Below are 22,246 nucleotides of genomic sequence, written 5' to 3'. Positions count from 1 at the left end.
TCTTCCGATTTTTTTATTTCTTTGCATTCATTAGCTTTGCCCAAAAGTATGAAGATTTTCATTTTGAGTCAGCCATGAAGAAACTGTTGGGGATGGCCTCAGGCAAGCACAGCACTCTGCCTAAGCCAACGCAGAGTGCATCAGCTCCAGCGCTGATGCAGTCTCTGTTATCTTGGGCAGCTCGGTTGCACAGACGATATACACACACCGGATCAGGAGAAGAATCAGCACATCCAGGAATATCGCACTACCAAAGGCTGGTAGTGCTTCCAGCCCCACTTGGGGACAAGTTTGCTCACATCTAAGCATCAAAGCAGTGACTGCAGCAGCACGGTCTCCTCCCTCAGGGATGCACAGGCGCATCTTGGCTCCAAACAAGATAAATGTTTTACAATGAGCCCCCAAATTATTCACCTCAATTTCTTCAGTCCTTCCTCCAACCCACGGCATCACTTACAAAGATGCAGTAACAGGGTTCCTAAAGGATGGGAAGCCAAAGCCAATAGCATGCAGGGGGCTAAGGTGTGATATACACATGGGATTGCACATGGGACTTGAAAGGCATGGGTAGTAAAACAGTGAAGGAATCCTATATGCCTCTCCCATTTCAATTTTGATGGCTTCCTACTTATTTAACTTCCACTGATGAAGTTACAGAGCCCACCTAACCCAACATGACTATTTTTCAAACAATAAGCACATCCAGAAAGGACACTGCATCTGTTTAAGCGTGCTGAAGTTCGAAATACTTGCACTGATGCAATTTCTAGGTGAGGATGAAGGCAACCTTGTGAATGGAAGTCCAAAATGTGTAACATAAATCAACCCCAAACATTTGTCAAAACAAACAGTGCTGCATAGCTCGCATTCCCCAAAACCTACTTAATTTAACTGACTGGTCCTTCAGTGCTGCCAACTAAGGTCCTGAACTAGCAATCCATTTTACAGGGTGGAACCAGTCAATGTTAACCCTATGGTTCAACTCTCTTGCTGAATCCCATCCTAACAGAAGGGCAGGTGGGGGCTATTTCTAAATTGTTTTGTTTTACCATCACCCTGGTCTCATTTACTCTTTTTTCAGTACCTTAATGGAACTGTAAATCTCTCTCAGCAAATCTCTAAAGTTACAACACAGGACCAGATAAAAGCTCCTGAGCCGTAGCCTCTCATCCCTGCAAGATGCACAAAGCTCAGCATCCCGAGCACAACAGCAGCAAGTCTTTATACTCGGATGTTCAGTGGTACGTTGTGGCCACACTGGCAAGGTTTAGCTGATGATACACGGAAACCATCCTTGAACTCTGTGTAACATCTATCTAAATCTAAATTCTCAATCCCCCAAACTAAATACTAGCATCAAATAAAATTTTTTAGAATCTTTTACTATCTCAAAGAAACTCATGCCACAAAAAAATCAGTTAAAAGCCATGCTCTATAATATAGTGCAACAATCAGAAGTTCACAGAGATTGATTCTACACCAAACAAAAAAATTATTTCATCCCCAAAAAAACCAAGAGCCCCAACTAAAATTAATTGTTAGCTGAAGTCTCTTTGTTCAGCAGAATTGAGAAAGTCTGCCCACAACAGAGAGCTCGCAGTAATTGTCTTTCAGAAACAGAACAACCTGCACAGAAACACAAAGCAGTTGTGGCAGGGGCAGGGAGTGCCTGTAATCCAGTTTCTTCCAGGGAAATTCAAGTACCCTAAGAGTTCTTATTCCTCATCTGATTTCTCTCGCAAATCGCAGGCTGCTCTCTAATGCAATTTTCTAGAGTCTGAGAATCATAAAGTCAAATATGAACAAGTCTAGTGCAAAATCTGTGACTTAATCTTGGCCTACGTTGTATTTTTAACAGGCACTGAATTTGTGCGCCGGATTATCCAGATGGCCATACAGGAATCATCCTGATAGGATTAAACCTTTGTGCTGAACTCTGCTCCATCTGTTCTCAGAGGTTTGCCTCTCAGTATCGGAACAGGAATGTTCAGCCTGTGTCTAGCACCACAACTGAGAACGCCTGTTTCCCACACACAGGCACACACATGTGTAGATGTGCACACACATAGTCTTGAGTACTTGATCCGTAATGTGAGATGAAGCTATCCTGAAGTTTACCACTGAAGAAACATACTGGTTTTATTATTCGTTTGAAGAACAAAGTATGCAATATCTAAATTCAAACAAAAAAGCATTTTTGTTGTTGTTCTGGGACTTGTTCAATTCATTAAACCATAATACTGCCATAAATTTATAGATGAAGGCATGACTAAACATGAAGCAGCAAGTCTCTTCATCTTTGAAATCTATTAGTGAATGAGAATGTATAACACAATTGCACTTTGAAGATACCGTGGTTAAATATTCCAGATTAAAAACCAGCCATTGACAAAACACATGCGTGCACACAGCACTGGTAGCTGTAATTTGCTGCTTGATCTAGTCACAGGCCAAGAACAAAAAAGTAATAATCAGCCCCAGTAAAAGAAAAGCTTATTCCCATAAATGTTGCTTTCTGCTTTTATTATCTATTAATGACACTCTTCTGCATTCATTGTTGCAGCCTGCCAGATGCAGCAAATATCCATATTCATCATGTGCAAAACCTGTGCTCAGGCTGTCTCTGTGACAGGTAGCGCGGAGCTGCCAACGAGAGACCAAGGTTCGATGGACAGCCCCGGCTTTCCAGCCCTGGGCCAAGGGGAAAGGTGGGAATCTGGCTCTTCTGTAAGAAATGCATCCCAGGGATCAGAAGGTTTAACTAAACTGCTGTCCTGGCCAGAAATACACTACAAACTAATGACTACCTGGAATGGGAAGGGTGGATAAGAAAAATAAAATAATTCTATTATTATTATTATTATGGTTTGATTCAGGAATGCAATATAATACTAAGCCCATGTTTGTGATGGCAACGAGACAGCAATGGAGGCAACGTAACCTGAATTGCATTTCAAGCAGAAACCCTGACTGCGTTGCAGAGACTGAGACCCCCTTGTCTCCCCTGCGCAGTGTCTTTCAGACTGTTTCTTCCTCTGTTCTTTGTGCTGCTCTGAATGCAGGGTCAAGCACCCTCTCCCAGCCATTTAGGCTTTACTTGCAAAAACACGAGCATAAAATTATATTTATAGTTCACAGTATCTGTCCAGCAATGACACCACATAAAACCAGCACGCTGAAAATCTGAGGAGTGAATACTTTGGACTCAAGCCTACAAACGCTTAGAGAAGTTGTTCTTTCAGTATGTCTGATAAAGTTACGCTGTGTTTTTATTTATTTAGGGCCATATTCAGACCACCTACCTACGGCATTGCAGCATGTAAAAAAATCAGACTCCAGCTCTGGCTGGCGAGTCAGTCTGCCTACCTTCGGATCCTCTTTCTGCTCTACAACGAGCAGAGACGGGCAGACACCTCTGGAAGCCTGGAGACCTGGGAGTTCCAGTCTGGCTCCTGAAAGTACCAAGGGACCTCAGCAAGCCAATAGGTAGGACGTAGCCAGAAGCAGCCCCATAGAAAATATTTGGCAGTTGATAGCGAACAGGCATCTGACCCTGTGCTTTCCAGCAGGCATCTCTGCTGAACGAGGAGGCGGCGCTTGCTGTCACCTTCAAGGTAACAACCCCAGGAAGGAGATAATTTTCCCCAAAGTCCCCTAATCTAACTGCGTTACCTTTCAGTGTCTCAGAGAGCCAAACCTGGTGAGAAATATTTTTTCCTCTTCGACACCTTGAAGAGACCAGGAAGTTGAATGATGCTCTCACCTGAATGTACTGCGGCAAAGGGCTGTGACCTCAAACCCCAATGCACAAACTAAAGCTGCAGTTGGAAGGATGAGCAGCATTGTGGTTAGGCCTGCAATTCACCTCCACGTGCTGGCCTTCACTCCCAGCATGGAGCAGATATCACCAAACCCCAGGTTTGCACATGGAACTCCTAGTTTTCAGCAAACAGCAACACAAGCTGTCTGTTCAGTCTCCAACAGCATGGGAGATGTAGCACGTCTGCTGCCATTTCACAACCCAAAAGGGATCCCTGCAGGAAATGCACTTTGATTTTTCATGGGATAGATACAGAACTTCTGAGAGAGTTCCTACAAAACCATAATGATATGGTATTAACCAAACATGATTAATTTTGAATTTCCTTATACTCCCATTTCTAGCAGACACTTCAACAGCACTACAATAAAAAGCACAGAGGTTCCTGCAGCATTTGGGACCAGATTTTTGGAAGTACCCAGTGGTTCAAGTAAGCATCTTCTAGAATTTTCAATATACCTGGCAGACAGGTATAGAAACTCTCACGCCAGAGTTTTAAAAAGCCCACTAAACACCTACCTTCAGCTTTAGCCACCTTGGTGCTTTGACACAGACTTTGACTTTAGGTTCAAGAATTTTCAAAAAAATTGCCTTGGGCTGCCTACACTTCTGGGTGACCACTTGACTCACAAAAATGGTTCAGAATTTCAGAAAGTCCTAAACATCCGCTTCATGAAGGACAGTATCTTCATAAGCAACTAACAGTGGCCCTCGAGCTTAACTTGCAGATCTAAGTGTTTGAATTACTTTCAAGAAATAAATTTAAAACACTAGATTTCAGACAGGTTTTTCATAAAACTTTATTCCTGATCTTTTAATAAGCTTCCTAACTGTATTCGCTTTGCTCGATGAGGTCATAAACCAGCACTGCTTATATTACAGTCACTTTCACGCTAAAGATTTGTTTTGTCACAAAGAGAACTCTAAATTTGTGGAATGAGGGCGGGAAGCAGAAAGAAGTAATTGTGAAGCTTTCTGGTTATGCTCAGCAAACAGTTTGGGTTAAGATTTTAAAAACACTTTAATGAATGCACACTTTTTGCAACGCCATGCGCCCCTGAAAACCTTGTATTCTGGATTTGGGCCAAACACAAAGCCTGTCTCCATTCCAATACTAATTGTAAGTATTTTACTTTTATTCTTTACTGCTAACATGAATAATTTTCAGATGGCAACCCAGATAAGAACAACCACTCCAAATAACCCACCCTGGTGGGTTCCATTTTCTTCATCCGTTTCCTGGGTTATGCTGTTAACTCATTTCCTCAGATGTGGAGGAGCTTTGTCAAATACTCATTTTGCTGGGGAAACACTTGGCAGGCACCTCACAATGGACAGTAAGGGAGAGCCTTGAATGCAACCACCTGTCTTCTCCCAGTTCAGTGAGAAGATGTGCAGCCTAAGATTCAAAAAACAGCGAGTTCATTATGTGTGAAGTTTTCCAGTCACAATATTGCAAGTGACAGTTTGGCAGAATATTTTCATCTAAACAAAAGTTTAATCCTGAGATTGCTGGCACTCAGCTGATTCACAGCTTTGGACATAAGTTCCATGGGAACAGAGACCCTTCCTAATGGCCGATTGCTTTGGGGTGCCTAACGTCAAACTTTTGGAAATGTCCAGGTACCTGCGAAGTGCTGTGAACCTTCTATGACATCCAGATGAGCTCTCAAAAAATCGCTAGTTCTTGGCCTCCATTTACAAAACACAACTCACAAAATCCTTTTCCTTTGTACTCTGCGCGAATCAGCAGGACAGGAGTGAAAAAACATCTTTTCTCAACATAACAACAATAAAGATATCCCGTATTAAAAAAAGGTAAGTTAGGGGAATTTGTTAATTATCGTATTACAATAATATAATGTTTTGCTGTTTGCTGGTGTGCACATTTTGAAAGGTTGGAAAAACAACGTCTGGCAAATCATTGCCGTATGGTGCAGTATCTCTCAAACATTTCTCTAATCCTAATGTCATCCTTCTCCCTTACGATGCCATTGTATTAGTGACATGGTGGCCAGCAAAGCAAATTGAAATGTAATGAATGCTCATTATCTATGAATATTCATTGCCTATTTGAGTGCTCCTCAATGTTCTCCTGTACTGGTAGCTGTGAAGTTTCTGCCAAGTGGAGTAGCTAAGGCTTTTCTACTTGCATAACTGTACTGCAATTCCTCTGAGGTCTGGAGAGAAACCTCAAACCTTCACAAAGTGGTTGGTCTAACTCTCCAAATAAGAGTCAACTCTCACGGTGGTTGGACAGTTTCCATCTGAACTCTGAATTTCCATCTGAACATGTGAATTCTCCCTTATCTGTCTGCTGTAACAAAACAGGGGGTTTTTCACACAAATTTGTATTCAAGTTTTAATGACAGTTTTCCCATGTTTTCTGCTTTTTGCAATTTTGGAAGCACAGTTCTGAAAGCTCTTCTAGGAATCTCACAAAACACACTCTATCTTCATCCAGGTACTATTCTTCCATGAATTCATTATATCCTCATAAAGATAGAGGGTAACAACATATCATAGCTTGACATCATTTAGATATTCTGGAGGAATAGCTGTTTTATTTTTCATTTATTTGAAAACTATAAAGGAGAGCTGCTCATGGGTAGAAACTGCCACACCTTATCTTTTTAAAATCAAGGTGTTTCCTGCTTCCACAGTAGCATTTTTTTCCTTTTTTAATTCGATGTGATGCTAGATCCTTGCCAAGTGACTGTCAAGCAGGACTCCTTTCTAATCGTGGCAACTGGAGTATCTAAACTTGACTTTTCAGGAGGTATTTCCACGGGCATTACGTAACAGCAATCCTTTTTATTAAAGCTAGAATACTTCAAATGGTTCAAAGTTTCCCGCAGCATGGCAGCATTAGTACATACATATTATGAAATAATACTTAAATAATGAAAAAAAATCAAAAACTCAATCTCTACAGCCTAATTGCTGAACTGAAATTCTGTAATCTCCTCACCTATATCAACCATTAAAAATCCACCTCCCAGAAAAATCATTTAAATCTTGTTTTCATTCAGTGTCAGTCAAAAACAAAAAAATTGAAAGATCAAATTTGCTGCAGCCAGATACTCTAAGCTTTTGAGTACCTCTCCTTAACAACTGATTTATGACCTAGGCAAATAAAAACAAGATTTTCTGCTTTCTCGTGGCAGTGACTGGCTGTGAGAAGGGCAGCTCCACCTACCCACCCAGCCAGTTTGTGTGAAAATCTCCACAGTATCCAAAAAGCAAACCGGGGTCTGGCCTGCAGACAGCTACTGCTCTGCTCTGGTGAAGATTAAAAAAAGATATCAGCATAATTCAGTGGGGCATGATTTAGTTAACGCAGTTTTGGCTAGCTAAATTGTGGCGCTGTACAAATCTGAGCCCTGCTGCATTTTGCTAACCTGATGGCTCCCGAGATTTTACTCCTGAAGGAACCACTCCAATCGCACAGCCTGACATCCTACATAGTGCCCACCAGAAAATCACAGCCAGCAACTCCTGGGTGAGGAATTGTTCAAGCCCTTAAACTCTCCCTGAGCTGCTGTATATTTTTCAGGTAGATACAACATCCTTACTTAACATTTGCATCCTGCAGAGAACCTGCCACGGTTTTGGCAACTTACTTCACTGGTCCCCAGAATTAAAAGCTTGTTGAGATCATATTGGAGTCTTAATCTAAAAATTCTCTCAAATGAAGCACCTTAACTTTCTAGCCATTTGTCTCTTCAGAGGGACAAATGCTCTAGCTCCATCTGAGTACACGTACTGGAATAATCCATCTCTGCTGTGCTCACTTATATTAGAAACATAGAGTAAGTCCGCAGGGCAGTGAAGAGGTTAATATTATAGGCTTGGTGAGGTCAAGCTCCAGGAAGACATAACAACCCATTATGTAAAAAATAGCCTGAATTTGAGTCACTGCATTCATAAAGGAACCAATATGAAAAAAACAACTTGGCAAAAGTAAAGAAAATTATTTCCAGCTTGAAGTTTTGCAATCCTTCAGTATATCAAGGCTCACTTACTGTTATTACTATCCATGTTGTGCAATGTTCTGAAAGTCTCATTTTTTCCCTTGTGTATGCATAGAGATGTCCAACAACCCAAGGTATTCTTCCCTCATAGAAAATAAATTAGAAAGCAGACTTAACTCAGAATAACATACAAGATCCCCTCAAGTAGAGTGGTAGAATCTTGATATTTTATTTTTTCCAATATTTCTCTTCTAAATAATAAATCAAGCCCACTGCATTTCTCTATATGGAATGATATGGTGCAGAAAAATCTTTTGTGTTTCTATTTGTCACATAATCACAAAAACATTCCTAAGTGAAGGACCAAGATATAACAGGTGCTTCCACCCATGGATGAAACAAGTCAAACATTGATGTTTCTTTGTTTAAATGTGGCCAGTTTGTGAGTGCAGCCATTCCTAACTTTTATTAAGATTCTGAACCATCTAAGAGTAAAATGTATTAAGTTTTGAAGATTAACCTTTCTCAAATTGCTAATATTTTCTGCTTCAGTCAGTATTCTGTCCTCTATTAATAATTCCATCAACTAGCATGGACACACGCAACACAAGGGATTCAGGGTTGAAAAATGAACTGATATGGGCATCCTCTTCATGACTCTCCACACCGCCAGAAATGTGGTGGTTAACATTGTGGCAAAGCCACCTACAGCACAAGAACTAGGTCACTAAGTCAGATTTCTGAGCATCTTTTAGGAATCATCAACTAGGGTGCCCAACACCTGCAACTAAATCCAAGGTATATAATGACGAGTCTCAACAATTCTGTTAGTCAAACTAGATAACAACAATACTTAATGTCCATTAGATTCAAAGCTTTATTTTAAAATTATCATCTCAAAATAGTTTATAAGGTTCGGAAAAACTATTTGCCTGAATAAAAAACTTCTAATCAACTAAGACACAGCCTAGCAATCATTTTTGCTTCCACTTCTGAAGACAGAGTGGCAAAGTCTGTGACTGTGGGCTCTCAGATGGCCCAGGATGGGAAGGATTGGCAAGAAAAGCTCTTTAAATGCACCAGTGCTGATGAGAGGATCTACCTGACGTACCCAGTAGAGACACAGTAACTACTGTTCTTCATCTACTGCAGGAGGTTTTGCACCTGCAGACAGCAAATGGTCTGAATCACGCATTACTATCATGAACAAAACCTTGTAAAAGCTTGACTCTCTCAGGTACCACAACAGAGTGGTCAAATAATACAGCCAGGCACTATCATTTCCAGTATAAGGCAGCCACTACTAATGCTTTTGCTATGTAATTACCTATTTTATATATATATTCACACAGATTTATATTTCATATTAAAATAATGCCAGGACATTGCTTTAGAAATCATGGTTGTCTCTATTTCCATCTGCAAATTCTGACATCACGTCTTACAATTTGTCCCTATATCTACTCTGTATCTTTCGTCTTTTGCTGCTGTTAAGCTGACTCAGAATAAAATCGCCAGCAAAGCTCACGGTCACCTAATTCTTCAGTGCTCTCCTATGGAAGAGGAGGAGGAAGGAAGGAAAAGAAAAAGAAATAAAACTGTTCCTTTAAAAACCCAGGCATTTAAGCTGCTTGTCAGCTGTCTTCCTGACAAGGCCACTTGAATGTATTCGGGACTATTTGCATAAACGCTCACAGTGAGTTCACCGTGGCAGCTAGCGCTAATGGTACATAAAGTAATTTAGTCACTTCTCTTAGGCATCCTGTCAGGGTGATAAGCACCCCCCTCTTCGCCTTGTTGCATATTAGATCATTAGATAATAAAGTGTTAGAGCATGCAAACTGACAGGGTCTCGGGGACTATCATTTTTCGAGGGCATTGCATTCTGCCAGTGAGGAAAAATAATGGAGAAACTGATGCTGCAATTGGCTTTACATTCTTGTAAAGACATTCAAAGATTTGAGGGGGAAAAAAAGAATTTTTATTTTGAAGCAATATGAGAGTTTTAACTGGAAACTTAGCAGACATCTGCAGTGGTGGACTTCATGCTGGTAAACTTGAAAAGGGTTGTTGCAAACCCTGTCAGGATTTCCCCCTTCCATAAGCTAGTCACTTAAATTGCATTGGAAAGATTTTGCTCTTAAAATTGACACCCTGGGATGAACTACAAGCTGGAATATATTCCACTGGTTGGGGCCTCTTGGCTTTTCACTATACATCTTACTATATATGTACAATTTATAAAGGTCAACCACACCAGCTTTCTGGTTTACCGTAAATATAAAACAAGTGAGGATCCAACTATTTGTGAATGAAAAAGTGATAATTATTGAAAACCACAGATTACTGTGGCTTACCCTATTTATACCACACAAGAGATGTATGAAATAATTAGCCTCTACCAGCTGTTACTTTTGAAAGATAGATATATTTATTCGAAATACAAACTTGTTAACCCGTTGGTTTCAAGGAGGACGGTGTGTAGATATGAAACCATGATCTAGGTTCCTAGTTATATTCAGAGAGACGAGCTACGAAAAGGAACTTTCATTTTACTTTCATTTTGTGTTTACTGTCTGACAAACAAGCTATAAATAGAGATGTGTTGGATGTCCCCCAAAAAATCCAGGCTACCTGCTAATGAGACGGTAAACCTGAACGTGGAGACGCCTGGCTCCCGAGTGGCTCAGGAGGTAAAGCTTTCTTTCCAGCTTTCTGGCACCCAAAGGCTGGTTTAGGTGTCATATAAACTGCAACTCCATGGTTAAGAGCAGCATGTCCCAACGCAACTTTGTAAGGAAAAATAACCCGGATATTGTCTAACTAAACTAGTTAATCAGCATCTTCTTGCTACAACCCCTGTCCGCTTTCCCCAGTCCTCACACATTCATCTCTCTTGTGATCAGGTAGCTGTGTTAGAAGTTAAGCATCTAGAAAAGTACAAAGGAATAGTTTTGGTCAAGGGCATATTATAGTTAGATCCCAGCTTTTAAAAATTTATGATCAGAAGTTTCTCATCAGAGCAATAAACCAGACACAAACTAGCATGACTACATTAGCTTCCCATTTCACCGTTTAGACGCTGTTCAGGTCAATCTGTCCTCCCCCTGAGGGCAGCAGAAAAGCTGGAAAGAGGAACAGCAAACAAGCTGCCTCTGCTACTTACACTTGAAGATGATGTCCAAGATATCAGTTCCAAAAACTGAAGAAAAATAATATACTTGAGGAGTCAAACTAAAAGGAAAATTTAATTTCAGTGTAGGAAACTGGACATCATCTGTTCCAACGGGTCTAAGGGTTATGGTGGTTGCCCAAAATTCGATAGCATTAAGCCCAGTTGAGACTTCAATTTTTATTTTCCATTCAATTAAGTGTTTTAGACCTCTAATAACATTTAAAACAGTTAATAGATTTTTCTTTTTTTTTCCCCTGCCTCTTGGACTCAAAAATGCACAGAATTCCTGGAGAATAGGATTGAAGGATTTCAGTTAGAAAGACAGGCTCCACCAAGCCTTTGGGATATGCAGTTTTGTAGTGTGGAAGATGCTATGCAAAAGTAAGAATTTACTAGTGATTGTTTTATGAGGTTACTTGAGAGGTGCCTGAGAAAGTAGATTAAAACAATCACCTTTCCCACAAAACGTACAGATGGAGATACTTTGCAGATGTTGACTTAGTGTTAGCACAGTAACAAGGGTTTGTGTAGCTATGGAATTATAGTGTTATCTTTTGCTTCTTTTTGCTAACAGAATCCCTCAGGTAGTAGGAGTGGGAATGATAGCTGTGGTAAAATGAGATGCTATTACACCATGCACGGGAATAAGAACATTGATGTATGAGAAGTAAGAATTGCCTTGACCAGAAGAAGGCACTGAAGATTGCAATGGGAAAGAGAAAGGAAAAAAAAAAAAAACCAACAAGGCATCTACTTTAGGAGGAACAGAAGTGAAGAACAGGAGTGTTTTTCTGAAAGACTAGACTTAATGGAAAGATTACAAAAGTTGAACAGAGAGAAGTTTCCTTTTGTAACATTCTGCCTTCTGCTAATTAATAAAGATGGAGTTTGTACTTGCAAAAATTATGACAGTGTTTTGTTTATTAAATTAGGTTGTTGGCAGGATGAAAAAAATTTCTATAACATGAATTATGGCTGAAAATGGCTCATAGCCTACGTAAAAAGTTACAGCTAAATAAATACAGATGTAAGTTATGTTTATATAATGAGAAACGCTGCTGAGCTAAGAATTTTAGGTTAGTAAGTGTGAACTACAGACCCGATTCTGCAAACACTTATCAATACCCTCGACTTTACTAACACAAGAAGCCTCATTGATCCCAACAGGACCGTATGTGTGGATAATCTTAAATACATGCATAAGTGCTTGCAGGACTGATGCCTGAAAGCATAAACAGAATAAAAAGCTTTTTCCACAGGAATCCACTGAGTAGCAGAAACCCACACATTTGCCCATGTCTCATTATTAATAACTTCTTTTAACTTCTCTAGTTAACATTTTGAGTGGCATCTGCTTTCCCAGAGAAAATTTTATCCAGTTTCTTCAAAATCTTTGGGAAAATCTGTTTAATTATTCATCAGATCCTTGGCAAATATTTGTGAAAAAAAAAACCAGCATAAAGGACTAGTGTCTTCTACACTCAACTAGTTCAATGGAAGCTGAGGTTACACATCTCTTAGCGCAAGCACCTATTGAATTTAGGATTACAAACAGCTTTGAAGAAAAAGAGCTATTCTACCAAGCTAGAACAGGGAGAGGGGAGTGAAATGCCCTTTTGTTTTGTTTTTCAGTAGTAGTCATCAACTTTGAGGACAAAGAGCAAAACAAAACATTAATTAAATCCAGATTTTTCAAAGCACATTTGCACTCAACAACTCCCATTTTAAGCACCTACAGTCACCAGCAGATGTTCTCTTCCAGGAGCAGCTGATCTTACGGAAAAGATTACTGTCCCCTAGGCTGCTTCCAGACACACGCCCCCATCCCACCCTTGCTGCAGTCTACTGTCCTTTCAGAAACGCCATACAAATTGCCTTGCACCATCTCTCCTTCAATCATTTCTGAAAAATAAACTAGATTGGCAAAGAGTTGTTACTTAAACAGTTTAAACTCAAAGAACTGAAGGAGATAAGGGAGCAATCAGACAACCATCTTAGCTGGCATATCCATGGTGGTGAGTAGCCTGCAGCAGGGAGGAGAGACAAGCAGCTGTGGCATGCAGGGAAGAGCAACTTCCTCAGCTGGCACAGCTGGAGCCACAAGAGAACATTCATCCATGGCTTGAGTAAGCAGATGGATTTCCAAAAGGGCTCTGCTTTCATTTAGGGCAATTCAAAGGAACAGCTGGATCTCCTAGAGAGCTCAGCGTGCCATAGATAGAAAAAAATCCAATCAAAAATCCGGGTGCTGCTCAGAAAATATGCAGCACAGTCAAAAATCAAGGCAATTTGGAAAACAACAGACTCCAATTTTAGGTGTGGAATAGATGCCACCAAAAAGCCCCCAATCGCCACACTTCACTCACACACAGCACAGACTCTGCACCCATGTTTGCTTACTGGTGTGTCATTTCACTACATTTAGAGCTGACCTACTTGAAAAATTCACCCTTTGGTCTGGAGGCCAGTCTGTTTAAAATATTCTGTCCCAAAGGTCTAAAATGTCACTGGACAATTTGAAACCAATAGCCAGAGACACAAACCAAATAAATCGACATTTAAAGTAGCAACGCCAACCAATGAAAATTATATGCCTACCATGTTCCAGATAAGAAGGCGTACCTTCCGAGGGATCGAGTCTTCGAGCTCTCCGCCCGTGCTTGGAATTGTTGTGTACAAACATATTGTCCGACACTGCCAACACATGGCCATCAACATTGACTGTTGTAGACACCACAACCTGCAAGCACAAGAGCAAAACGGAGGAAAAGTTGGATATATATGTATGGTTTTTAAGAAGCACGGAGTGTAATAAACTCAGTTAAATAAATAACAGCTGGGAGCTGTAGAAAATTGCATAGCTATTTCGCATAATAACTGGTGCTTATGCTGTACAAATCTAACAAGAGACGCTATTGATGAGCGGGTCTTTGGCATCGAAAGCTTTTGATGCATTTTTAAGTCAAATTGCAGAGTTTGTAGCTGCATGGCAGACGGCACACTGTTAACCATCATTTTAACAAGAGGATCTTTATTAAGTATTTTTTCCCCTACGTACAAGGGCAGCTGTGTTTCACCCTAAACTATCCTTCAGTTTCCATGCTGGAGCAGATATGGCTGTTGATGTTGCAAATGAGAATTGATTCCAAATAAAAGAAAACAAAACTGTATTTTGTGCAGTTGTAATGAGAGTTGTTGCATACCTCCCCCCGACCCTTCTCTACTGCTCTAACCTCAATACAGTCGCTACAGGTTATTCGACTTGCGTAAAGTTCTCCTGAGCTCTATCTTAGGGAGCAGGTATAGGTCTGTTTGTGTACACATGCATGCTTGACAGTGGGGTCTTGATCTGGAGAACACAACCCTATTCATCCAGCGTTAAAATTATTTGTATTTCTCAGTATATGGGATTTGGTTTGAGGTGAGGGGAGGGACACAGAGAATCACTGCCTTGGAGGCAGGATCCAACAATTCTGCTTCCCAGAGCATCCCAGGGTGGGAGAGGAGCCAACCCAGCAGGGGCAAATAGGTCAGTGTTGGGTGCAGAGTAGAAGACCCAACTGCTCAGAGGTGTCCAGAGGGACCTCTCAACCTTAAGGCTCAGCAGGCACCATCCTATAGAAAATCCCTGTTCAGACTAAGGGCACCTGAGCCATAAACTATTGTGGGGGGTAAAGGGGCGATACATAGAGCCAGTCCCTGGCAGAGCTCATCAACCCTGGCTCATCACATCAGGCCTCCTGCACCCCACTCAGACCAAGAGACCACATAGCCTCCCTGGCTTTCACTCAGCTACTCGTTTCCACAGTCTCTTCCCAACAAAGTATGGCATTCCCAGTGTTTTACCCCAGCCAAAGATCTGGCTTTCAGCTGGCTGCTGGTTTGCCAGAAGCACGCGTTGCCTTCAAGAACTTTGACTAAAACAATAAGAAGAAATGACCTACACTTCTCCTTACATTAAACAGGGAAAGGGATTAAAAACTGAAACCCACAGAGATATGTTTATTCATGCGACCTCTTACAACCAAATATAATAATTGTCTGTTAATTGCAGTTTCAGCTCCCACCTCATGCTTCGACATGTGAAACAGCAATCAGCCGCTCCTGTTTAATCCACCTATTATGTTGACTAATTAACTTTGCTCGACAGTTTATTTCTTCCTCCATTATCAGCCTCTGTCAGCCGCAAGCACACTGCCGCAAAGGGGGACCTCAGCCCTTTTGATTGATCACCGATAGATTGACATGCAGATTAATTTAATTAGAATCACCTCACTTGAGAAATGAAAGACAATGGCAAGGGGGCTAATAGATCTGCTCTTATAATGAGGCAAGCCTCCAGAGCCACGGCAGAGGATTTCTGATTTATTTTGCTGAATTCCCCAGTCTCTCTGAAAGGCTCTCGCTTTAATTGTTCTTGGTTTTGAGAGGCTTTAGCCTCTGAAGAGGTGAAATGCTTTACAAGGATTGGCAAACACTGCTGCAACTCTCTCAGGAAGCTGCTGCCTCTCAGAGTTGGTCAAATGGGGACACTTAAAGGATCGCTTACAACAATTCAATTTTGCCACTTGAATTGAATCTAAAAAAAAAAATTTTCCACCTATTTCTGACCGCTGATTAAAACGCTCAAAAATATAAAGTAAGCAAAGTTGCTAAACTGCCAGTAGCTAATCCTGAAGTCTTTGTCTTTAAAAAGAGGAATACAAAAGAGAATATTTACATTTAAACGACCCTAAAACCATCCCTCAGAATGGCATTCCAGGCAATAGATTTTTGTGCGTGTTTTAAGTGAAAGATATTAAAATACAGAATAAATGATTCAAGAGCTCTTACGGATGGAAATTTGGGAAAAAGAAAGCACCAGACGCTATAGGTAAGTTTTTCTGAAATCAAACTAAGGGGAAAAAAAACCCAAGCTCTATATATAAAATTCCAAAAGGGATTTCAAAAGTAATTTATCCATTGCATTCCTGAGGGATAGAATAAAGTTTATGATATTTTCAATAAAATATGATCTTATAGTAAGTGGCTCAGGGTTTGCAGTCTTATTTGTGCACTTGCAACTACTGTAAGTTCTTTGCAACTGGGTTTTTGAGCCCAATCCTTAGCTGGCATTGCCTGTCACAGCTCCACGATTTATGGCAGTCCCCTATCATCTTCTATAGGTCTGCTTAGATGCATATGAAAATTAACACTATTACAACTAATAATAAGGGCTACAACATAAAATACCTTCCCCAATCCCAGAACCATATAGGTACAACCCAGATTTCCAACTGAAAAGGCTCAATCCTGTGCTGATACAAAAACTTTTGAATGTTTCTAGAAACAGAATTTCAGAAAAATAATGGCCCAAGAGTAATAACAGAAAGGTAGATCTCAAATCTGAGAAAATCGTGTATATAAGTAGCTGCCATTATACATGCACCTTTCTAGGGCAGAACTTGAGGAAACAATGCTAGTGAGGTCAGTTTTATGTGAGTAAATCTACATTTAATTTTCCCCTCTCAGGTTTCTGAAACTGTTGATGCAACATATTTTGAATCACTTAACAGTGCCTTCCTACCTACCTCCTGAACAGAGAGATTAATTTACTACAAAGAGACCACATTGGTGTGGTGCTTCAGTGTCGTTAGCAGAAGAAACTATAAAAGGAATCCACATGAGAAACTGTTTCCAGAATCAGGAAATGCAGAAATAACAGTGGTTACTCTTATGTATCTGTCTGAAAAAAAATTATTATTCATAGTGCACTCGTAAGCACACGCTTACCGCTCAAGTCTTTAAGTGCAAAATGTCATTAATTCAGGAATCCTGAACACACACTGCACTAACAAAATATTGATGCCCCTAATTACTAACAGAGAAAAAATACACCTTGAATATTGTGTGCCACAGTTACAGACTTGAATCGCTACAGAGCACTTACATACTTACAAGTTCTACTCATATTTTTTAATCTAAAAAAATACAACACTCTCCTCATTTTAATTTTGAAACGACTGGGATATGTTTAAGTTAAAGCACATGCTAAAACTAATTTGTGGAGAAATCATAAAATTAGGGGGAGGGGAGGGGAGAGCCAAAGTCTGTGTGGAATGGGCACTGAGGCATCCTAAAACAGAGACCATGGCAAGAGGGAAAGGCTCACTACAGTTTAATAAATGATTAATGAGGTGCTGACACATTAATGTAAGCACAGGGACAACCAGGCCTGCCAAATCTCAAACCTTTACAAATTTTGTCAACAAAACACAGTTTTAATTTGAGACAGGCAAACATGGAAAATGATTTTGAGCTTTAGCTTCAGCCCTGCATAGATTTTGAATTTAAATCCTGTATCAACACCAGGGGAGACAGAGGTATGAAAGAAACGCACTGGTTTACAATCTTCTTCAATGAACTCGGCACTATCAAGTGCATTAACGTATCTCAGTCCTGTGAATTATTCTGCCTGCCATTAAATAGTTCAGTTTGTGAATACTTAGGAGCTTAGTTAAAAAAAAAAAAAGAGAATTCAGAGACCAGGAGCCTGGAGATCAAGCTATTTATCCACGTTTAGCACTTGGCCTGCTTATTTCTTATAGTACCTCACCTAATATATCAAAATTAAGCATTGCATGACTCCTCATTTTTAACCACAGCCCATTAAGCTTTGCTAACTGATTAAGACATAGCATGTTCCTTGTGCTTTCAATTTTCTCTGATGTATGGTGAAGGATCTGATATTTTTGTCCCCAAAATTCAGTGGCAAAGGCAGAAAAAATCTGATTAAGATGACTTCCAGGTTTGAAGTGTGTCATTAGTGTTAAACCTGTAATTGCCGTGTTTGCTGCTCTTCTGAATCTATGCAGAAATGGCTTGAGCAATGTCTTTATTTTCATCACCACTTGGTGACCTCTTTCCCACAATGTGTTGACTTCTTTATTCTAGTAACTAAAAATCACTCTTGATTTAACAAGACGCTTAAAAAGATGCTGAACTTCAAGCACATAAGTACAATACAGTCAGTAATTATGCTCATGTGCTCAAGGACAGGCTGGGCACTTAATTACCTTGTTGATTTGGGCCACAGCTCTCATTGTTATTTTTTAGCCTTTTTTTTTTTTCTTTTTTTCCTTTTCCTTCTCTGGGGATGGAGCCTTGCATGTCCAAATTCCATTATCTGGGATTCATGAAGCATCATCTCTGTCTCTTATGCAAATTTGCAATAAGACACAAGTGGTTTCAATTCAAACATGAGTGGCAGCATCCCATGGAGGCAAACTAGCAGCCTAGGCTGAGGAAGAGGTTGTGGTAACTTAATCAAACAGCATGGCAATTTCCAAGTGACTTTCAAGGTTTTCATAATAACTGAATGTTTGTGATTTTATGTAGTGATTCAGTCTGAAAAGTTTCATCTAAATTAAAACTTGACATATGTCAGTTTGCAAGTAGTTGTGCTAAAACAAGAACAACAAGATAACTAGAGCACCTGGGTTTCATTAATTACAATAACACACAAAACTGTTTAGATTGTATGAATGAGTTTTTAGTGCTGAAAAACAAAAGCTGGGCAAAGTTCACCCATTATACCATCTACTCATTATTATTATTAATACCACTAATTGGGGCACTACAGCCCATCCCACGACGACCAATGACTTATCGTGATGAAGAATGCAAAACCAGACTGAGCAACGGTTTCATGGGGTTTCTGGATTAAAAAGACAAGTTTGGACAAAGGTGACAACACCTGGTATTACCAAATGATTTGCACAATTGGGTTCATAATACAGATTAAATTATTTTCTCAAGGACAAGCATGGAGTCTGTAGCATAGCTGAACACTCAGCTCAGCTGAGTCCCTGCAGAGTATTTGACTTCTCTCTGACTGCCTCCTCCTGCTAATAGAGACACAACTAACACAGCCAGGGCCAGCACTGCTCCAGCACACACTTTTGCTGGCACGCAGCACTGCTCCAGTTATCACATGCCTGGACATCTCAGATATGCAGAGAAATATATTTCCTTCCAGGCCCATAACTGCTTTTACGTTAGTCTTATCACACTACTACATTTGCATGCAAAGTTTGGGATAAAACTTCCTAATTAATCTCCATATGTGAGTATGAATGAAGTCTCACACATAGGTCATACAAATCAACACGTACTCTGCCTCTTCCCTGCACTTTCTTAACCGGTCTTACACCATATGATAACCAGACAATTCCCTGCTGCAGGAAAAAAGAAAAAAAAAAACAACAATAAACCCCACAACCAAAACCCACAAAATACTAAGAAAGGAAATCTACCACAGAGCCAGTCCTTAGTGCAAGACTCGTGTCCCTGGCCCTTCACTGCTTCTCTCACCAAAATCATAATCTGTGTTCTAAATAGCGCCTAGCAACTTTGGTGGACTGATGAATGGACAGAACAGCAAAACAATGGACAAATTTCAGGCCAGCTTAACAGTCCAGCAAATATGGGAGAACAAAGTAAAAGGAAGGGGAAGTCTCCATTTTTTTGTGTGTAAAAGAGCATGCTGCTATTTAAAAAGTATCTGGAAATACCTTACTCTCATGGTTTTTAACCAGAACTTTGACAGAACTTTTAGAGACCCTGTAAGTCACTGGCAATATTTCAAAGGCAGCTGACACCAAACCCTCCACTGATATCACAGGAGCCCAGATTTCATTTGGTTCCTACACAAACATCTAGGTGCATCATATCATTGAGATACTATTTATATGCTTGGACCTTTCCACCCTAAGAAATGATAAATGAAACCTGCACTCTGGAGAGCCTGTCTGTTTTATTTAAGAAGTCTATTGCCAAAAGAGCAACAAGTTCAAAATTAAAAAAAAAAAAAAGGAAGAAAAGGAAAGAAACAAAAGCAGCTATTGTAGAACAATAAGCCTGGGCACTTAACAGAACGCTGCAAGCTTCAATACCACCCTGTATTATAGTATGAGTGGTTCACTTGGCTGAAAGTGATTAATTTCTTGAAAACGCTAAGGTCACACTAATTGACATGACCTGTGTAATTAAGCAGTCTCTGTTTACACACGGAAAGCTCAACTGCTGTGAAGCTGGGTTTGTATGACAGAATGTCTTTACAAGTCAAGAGATCAACAACCTTTCCTATGTCCTACCTACTCGCCGACACAGGCTCCTGATTGCTGTTCTGAGAGAACACGCAAAAGCATTACCATATGAAAATCAGCCTCGAGCCTGGAAGAGCACAAACCCAGCAGAGTGTACACGTTGTGAAGCAAGCTCTGACAGGCCCCAGGGGTGACTGCTTGGCCTAAATCGCTGTGCTGGTAGGAATTCTTTTTCCACTTTCTCCTTCAGTGATAATGCCCTCTCAGATCATGGCAGAAGTGTGATGGAGGGAGGAGTGTGGGGTGAGAAGGTGAGGTCTCTGCCATAGTAATGTTAGCTCTTATACTGGTTAATTTAATCCCTGTGGCCATGTGTCCTCACTTCTGCACTTCAATGTTCAGAGGGGCAAAAAAGCCCTTCTGCCTTCCAGCGTGCCTGCAATTGAGCAGTTCAACAAAAGAGATATATCCTACATACAAATAATATTCTTATTTACATAGCATTTAGCACTTCTATTTAAGTGCGACAATGCTGGACAAGAATCAAACAAGGTCCTGAGCTGTTGTAGAAAGCAACTGTGTTTTGGAGTGGTCTTCCTCCAGAGTCCCATCTAGTCTATGGGTCAAATCCCCTATTTCTTTCCCAGATCTCTGAGGCAACTCCCCACTGACAGATTCTATCCTGTTTTCTCTCTGGGCCATACACACTCCTCCATCAAAAAGGGAGGTCCTTTGGCTCCACACCCCATGCTCGGGTAAAGCATTTTTAGCACAAAGGAACATGCCTTCAATAAAGAAGAGGTTGAAGCAACTGTTTCTCAGCACTGCCATCATATCGCTCTGCTGCCAGCACTGGGGGAAGCAAGTGAAGAGATCTTCCCAAGAGACAGTGCTGTACTTGATCCCAAAACTAGTCATGGACATAGGCATAGCGTAAAAAAATGTCCTTGGCCATCTAAAGCTGTGTAGATACTATAGCTCCTAAGCCCCACTGCCACATGGTGCAACAGCAGGGAAATACCAGCCCGAAACATCCCAAGAAAGATGCAAACAGTGGGGTTTTTTCCTAATGCTGACTACAGGGATGGACCATCATCCCACTGATGCACATTTAGCACTGCTGAAGAATAACTGCTGAAGTGCAGTCACAAGCCTGATTTTTTTAATTGTTCTTATAACCTCCTCTACTCCTTCCAACAAATGTGGTGTTCATTTAGTGTTTACATGAAGGCAAGAGTTCCCCCAGCAGAAAGGACTATCTCTGAGCAGGGTAGACCCCTAACCTAAAACAACAGTGAGGTCATTTAGGTTTTTCCTTTTCATGCTTTCACTTCCTGTGGAGATGACATTATTATCTTCAAGAGTTCTCTCGTCCAGTGCAAGAAAACCCAACTACTTCCTGCCAATTCTGCTGTGACAAGAAGTCCTCAGGCAATATTCTGTGACCTTACGTTTTTAGCATCTTCCAGCAAATTATTAGGTTAGTTTGGGTCAAAGTACTTCTGCCCCTAACAGCTGCTGATTTTTAAAGGAGGAAGCTTGTCCGACTGACCTGGAATCGACGCATGTCTCGAGGGTTTCCTGCATTCTTTAGGCAATTTTGGTTACATTTGAGGAAAAATTTCAAGAAGAACCTGTGGAGAAAGAGAAACTGATATTACCATCTTATAAACACTGCGCAGTAGTACTATGTAACACCTGCACATTTGGCCCAACAAAGCCTTATTTACACAAGTTTTCAGACAAATCATCCCACTGACCATCTATAGAGGGAGCGGAACTTGCGCAGGCCCCAATCCAGCAAGACGTGTATGTCCTAAACATTTCAACATTAAAGTAACAGATCTGTTGCGTCAGAGGCGTTGAAGTTTGCAGAGTCAGGCCCTCTTATGCTAAATGGCCAAGCTCACTGTGCCATCCACAGCGGCGCACACTTTAGCACAGCAAAGAAGAGGACAGAGAAATGCCAGCCAAGAAAATACCCTTATGTATAAATGGGGGTTTGATTTACAAGTTCGCTATCATGTGCAAATTTTTATTTAATAACAAAATGCTAAAAACGCTCCATACAGTTGAAATCTCCCTTCCACAATTAAACCCAGTTTGTGCATAAAATCAATCCTCAACGGGTGGTTAGAGGGAAACCAAAACTCTGAGAGGAGAAGGGGAGAAGTCTTGGTTAAAAGACCAA

At 40.6% G+C, this 22,246-nt stretch overlaps 1 protein-coding gene across 1 annotated transcript in view; it reads right to left on the bottom strand.

The window, feature by feature from the left end:
• EBF1 (early B-cell factor 1) overlaps positions 1–21,687 on the bottom strand; it is a 102,793-nt gene extending 81,106 nt beyond the window's left edge. Inside the window, exons 1-2 of the mRNA XM_010141960.1 lie at positions 21,608–21,687; positions 13,592–13,709 (exon numbers count right to left, since the gene is read on the bottom strand). Coding sequence (XP_010140262.1) covers positions 13,592–13,709; positions 21,608–21,622 — 133 coding nt within the window. The 5' untranslated portion in view covers positions 21,623–21,687. The remainder of the gene's footprint in view (positions 1–13,591; positions 13,710–21,607) is intronic.
• Between the last annotated feature and the right edge of the window lie 559 nt (positions 21,688–22,246).

The sequence above is a fragment of the Buceros rhinoceros genome, unplaced genomic scaffold (assembly GCF_000710305.1).
Source record: "Buceros rhinoceros silvestris isolate BGI_N320 unplaced genomic scaffold, ASM71030v1 scaffold13408, whole genome shotgun sequence".
NCBI lineage: Eukaryota > Metazoa > Chordata > Aves > Bucerotiformes > Bucerotidae > Buceros > Buceros rhinoceros.
The sequence above is the reverse complement of the archived record's forward strand: the minus strand, read 5'-3'. Positions and strand labels throughout refer to the sequence as shown.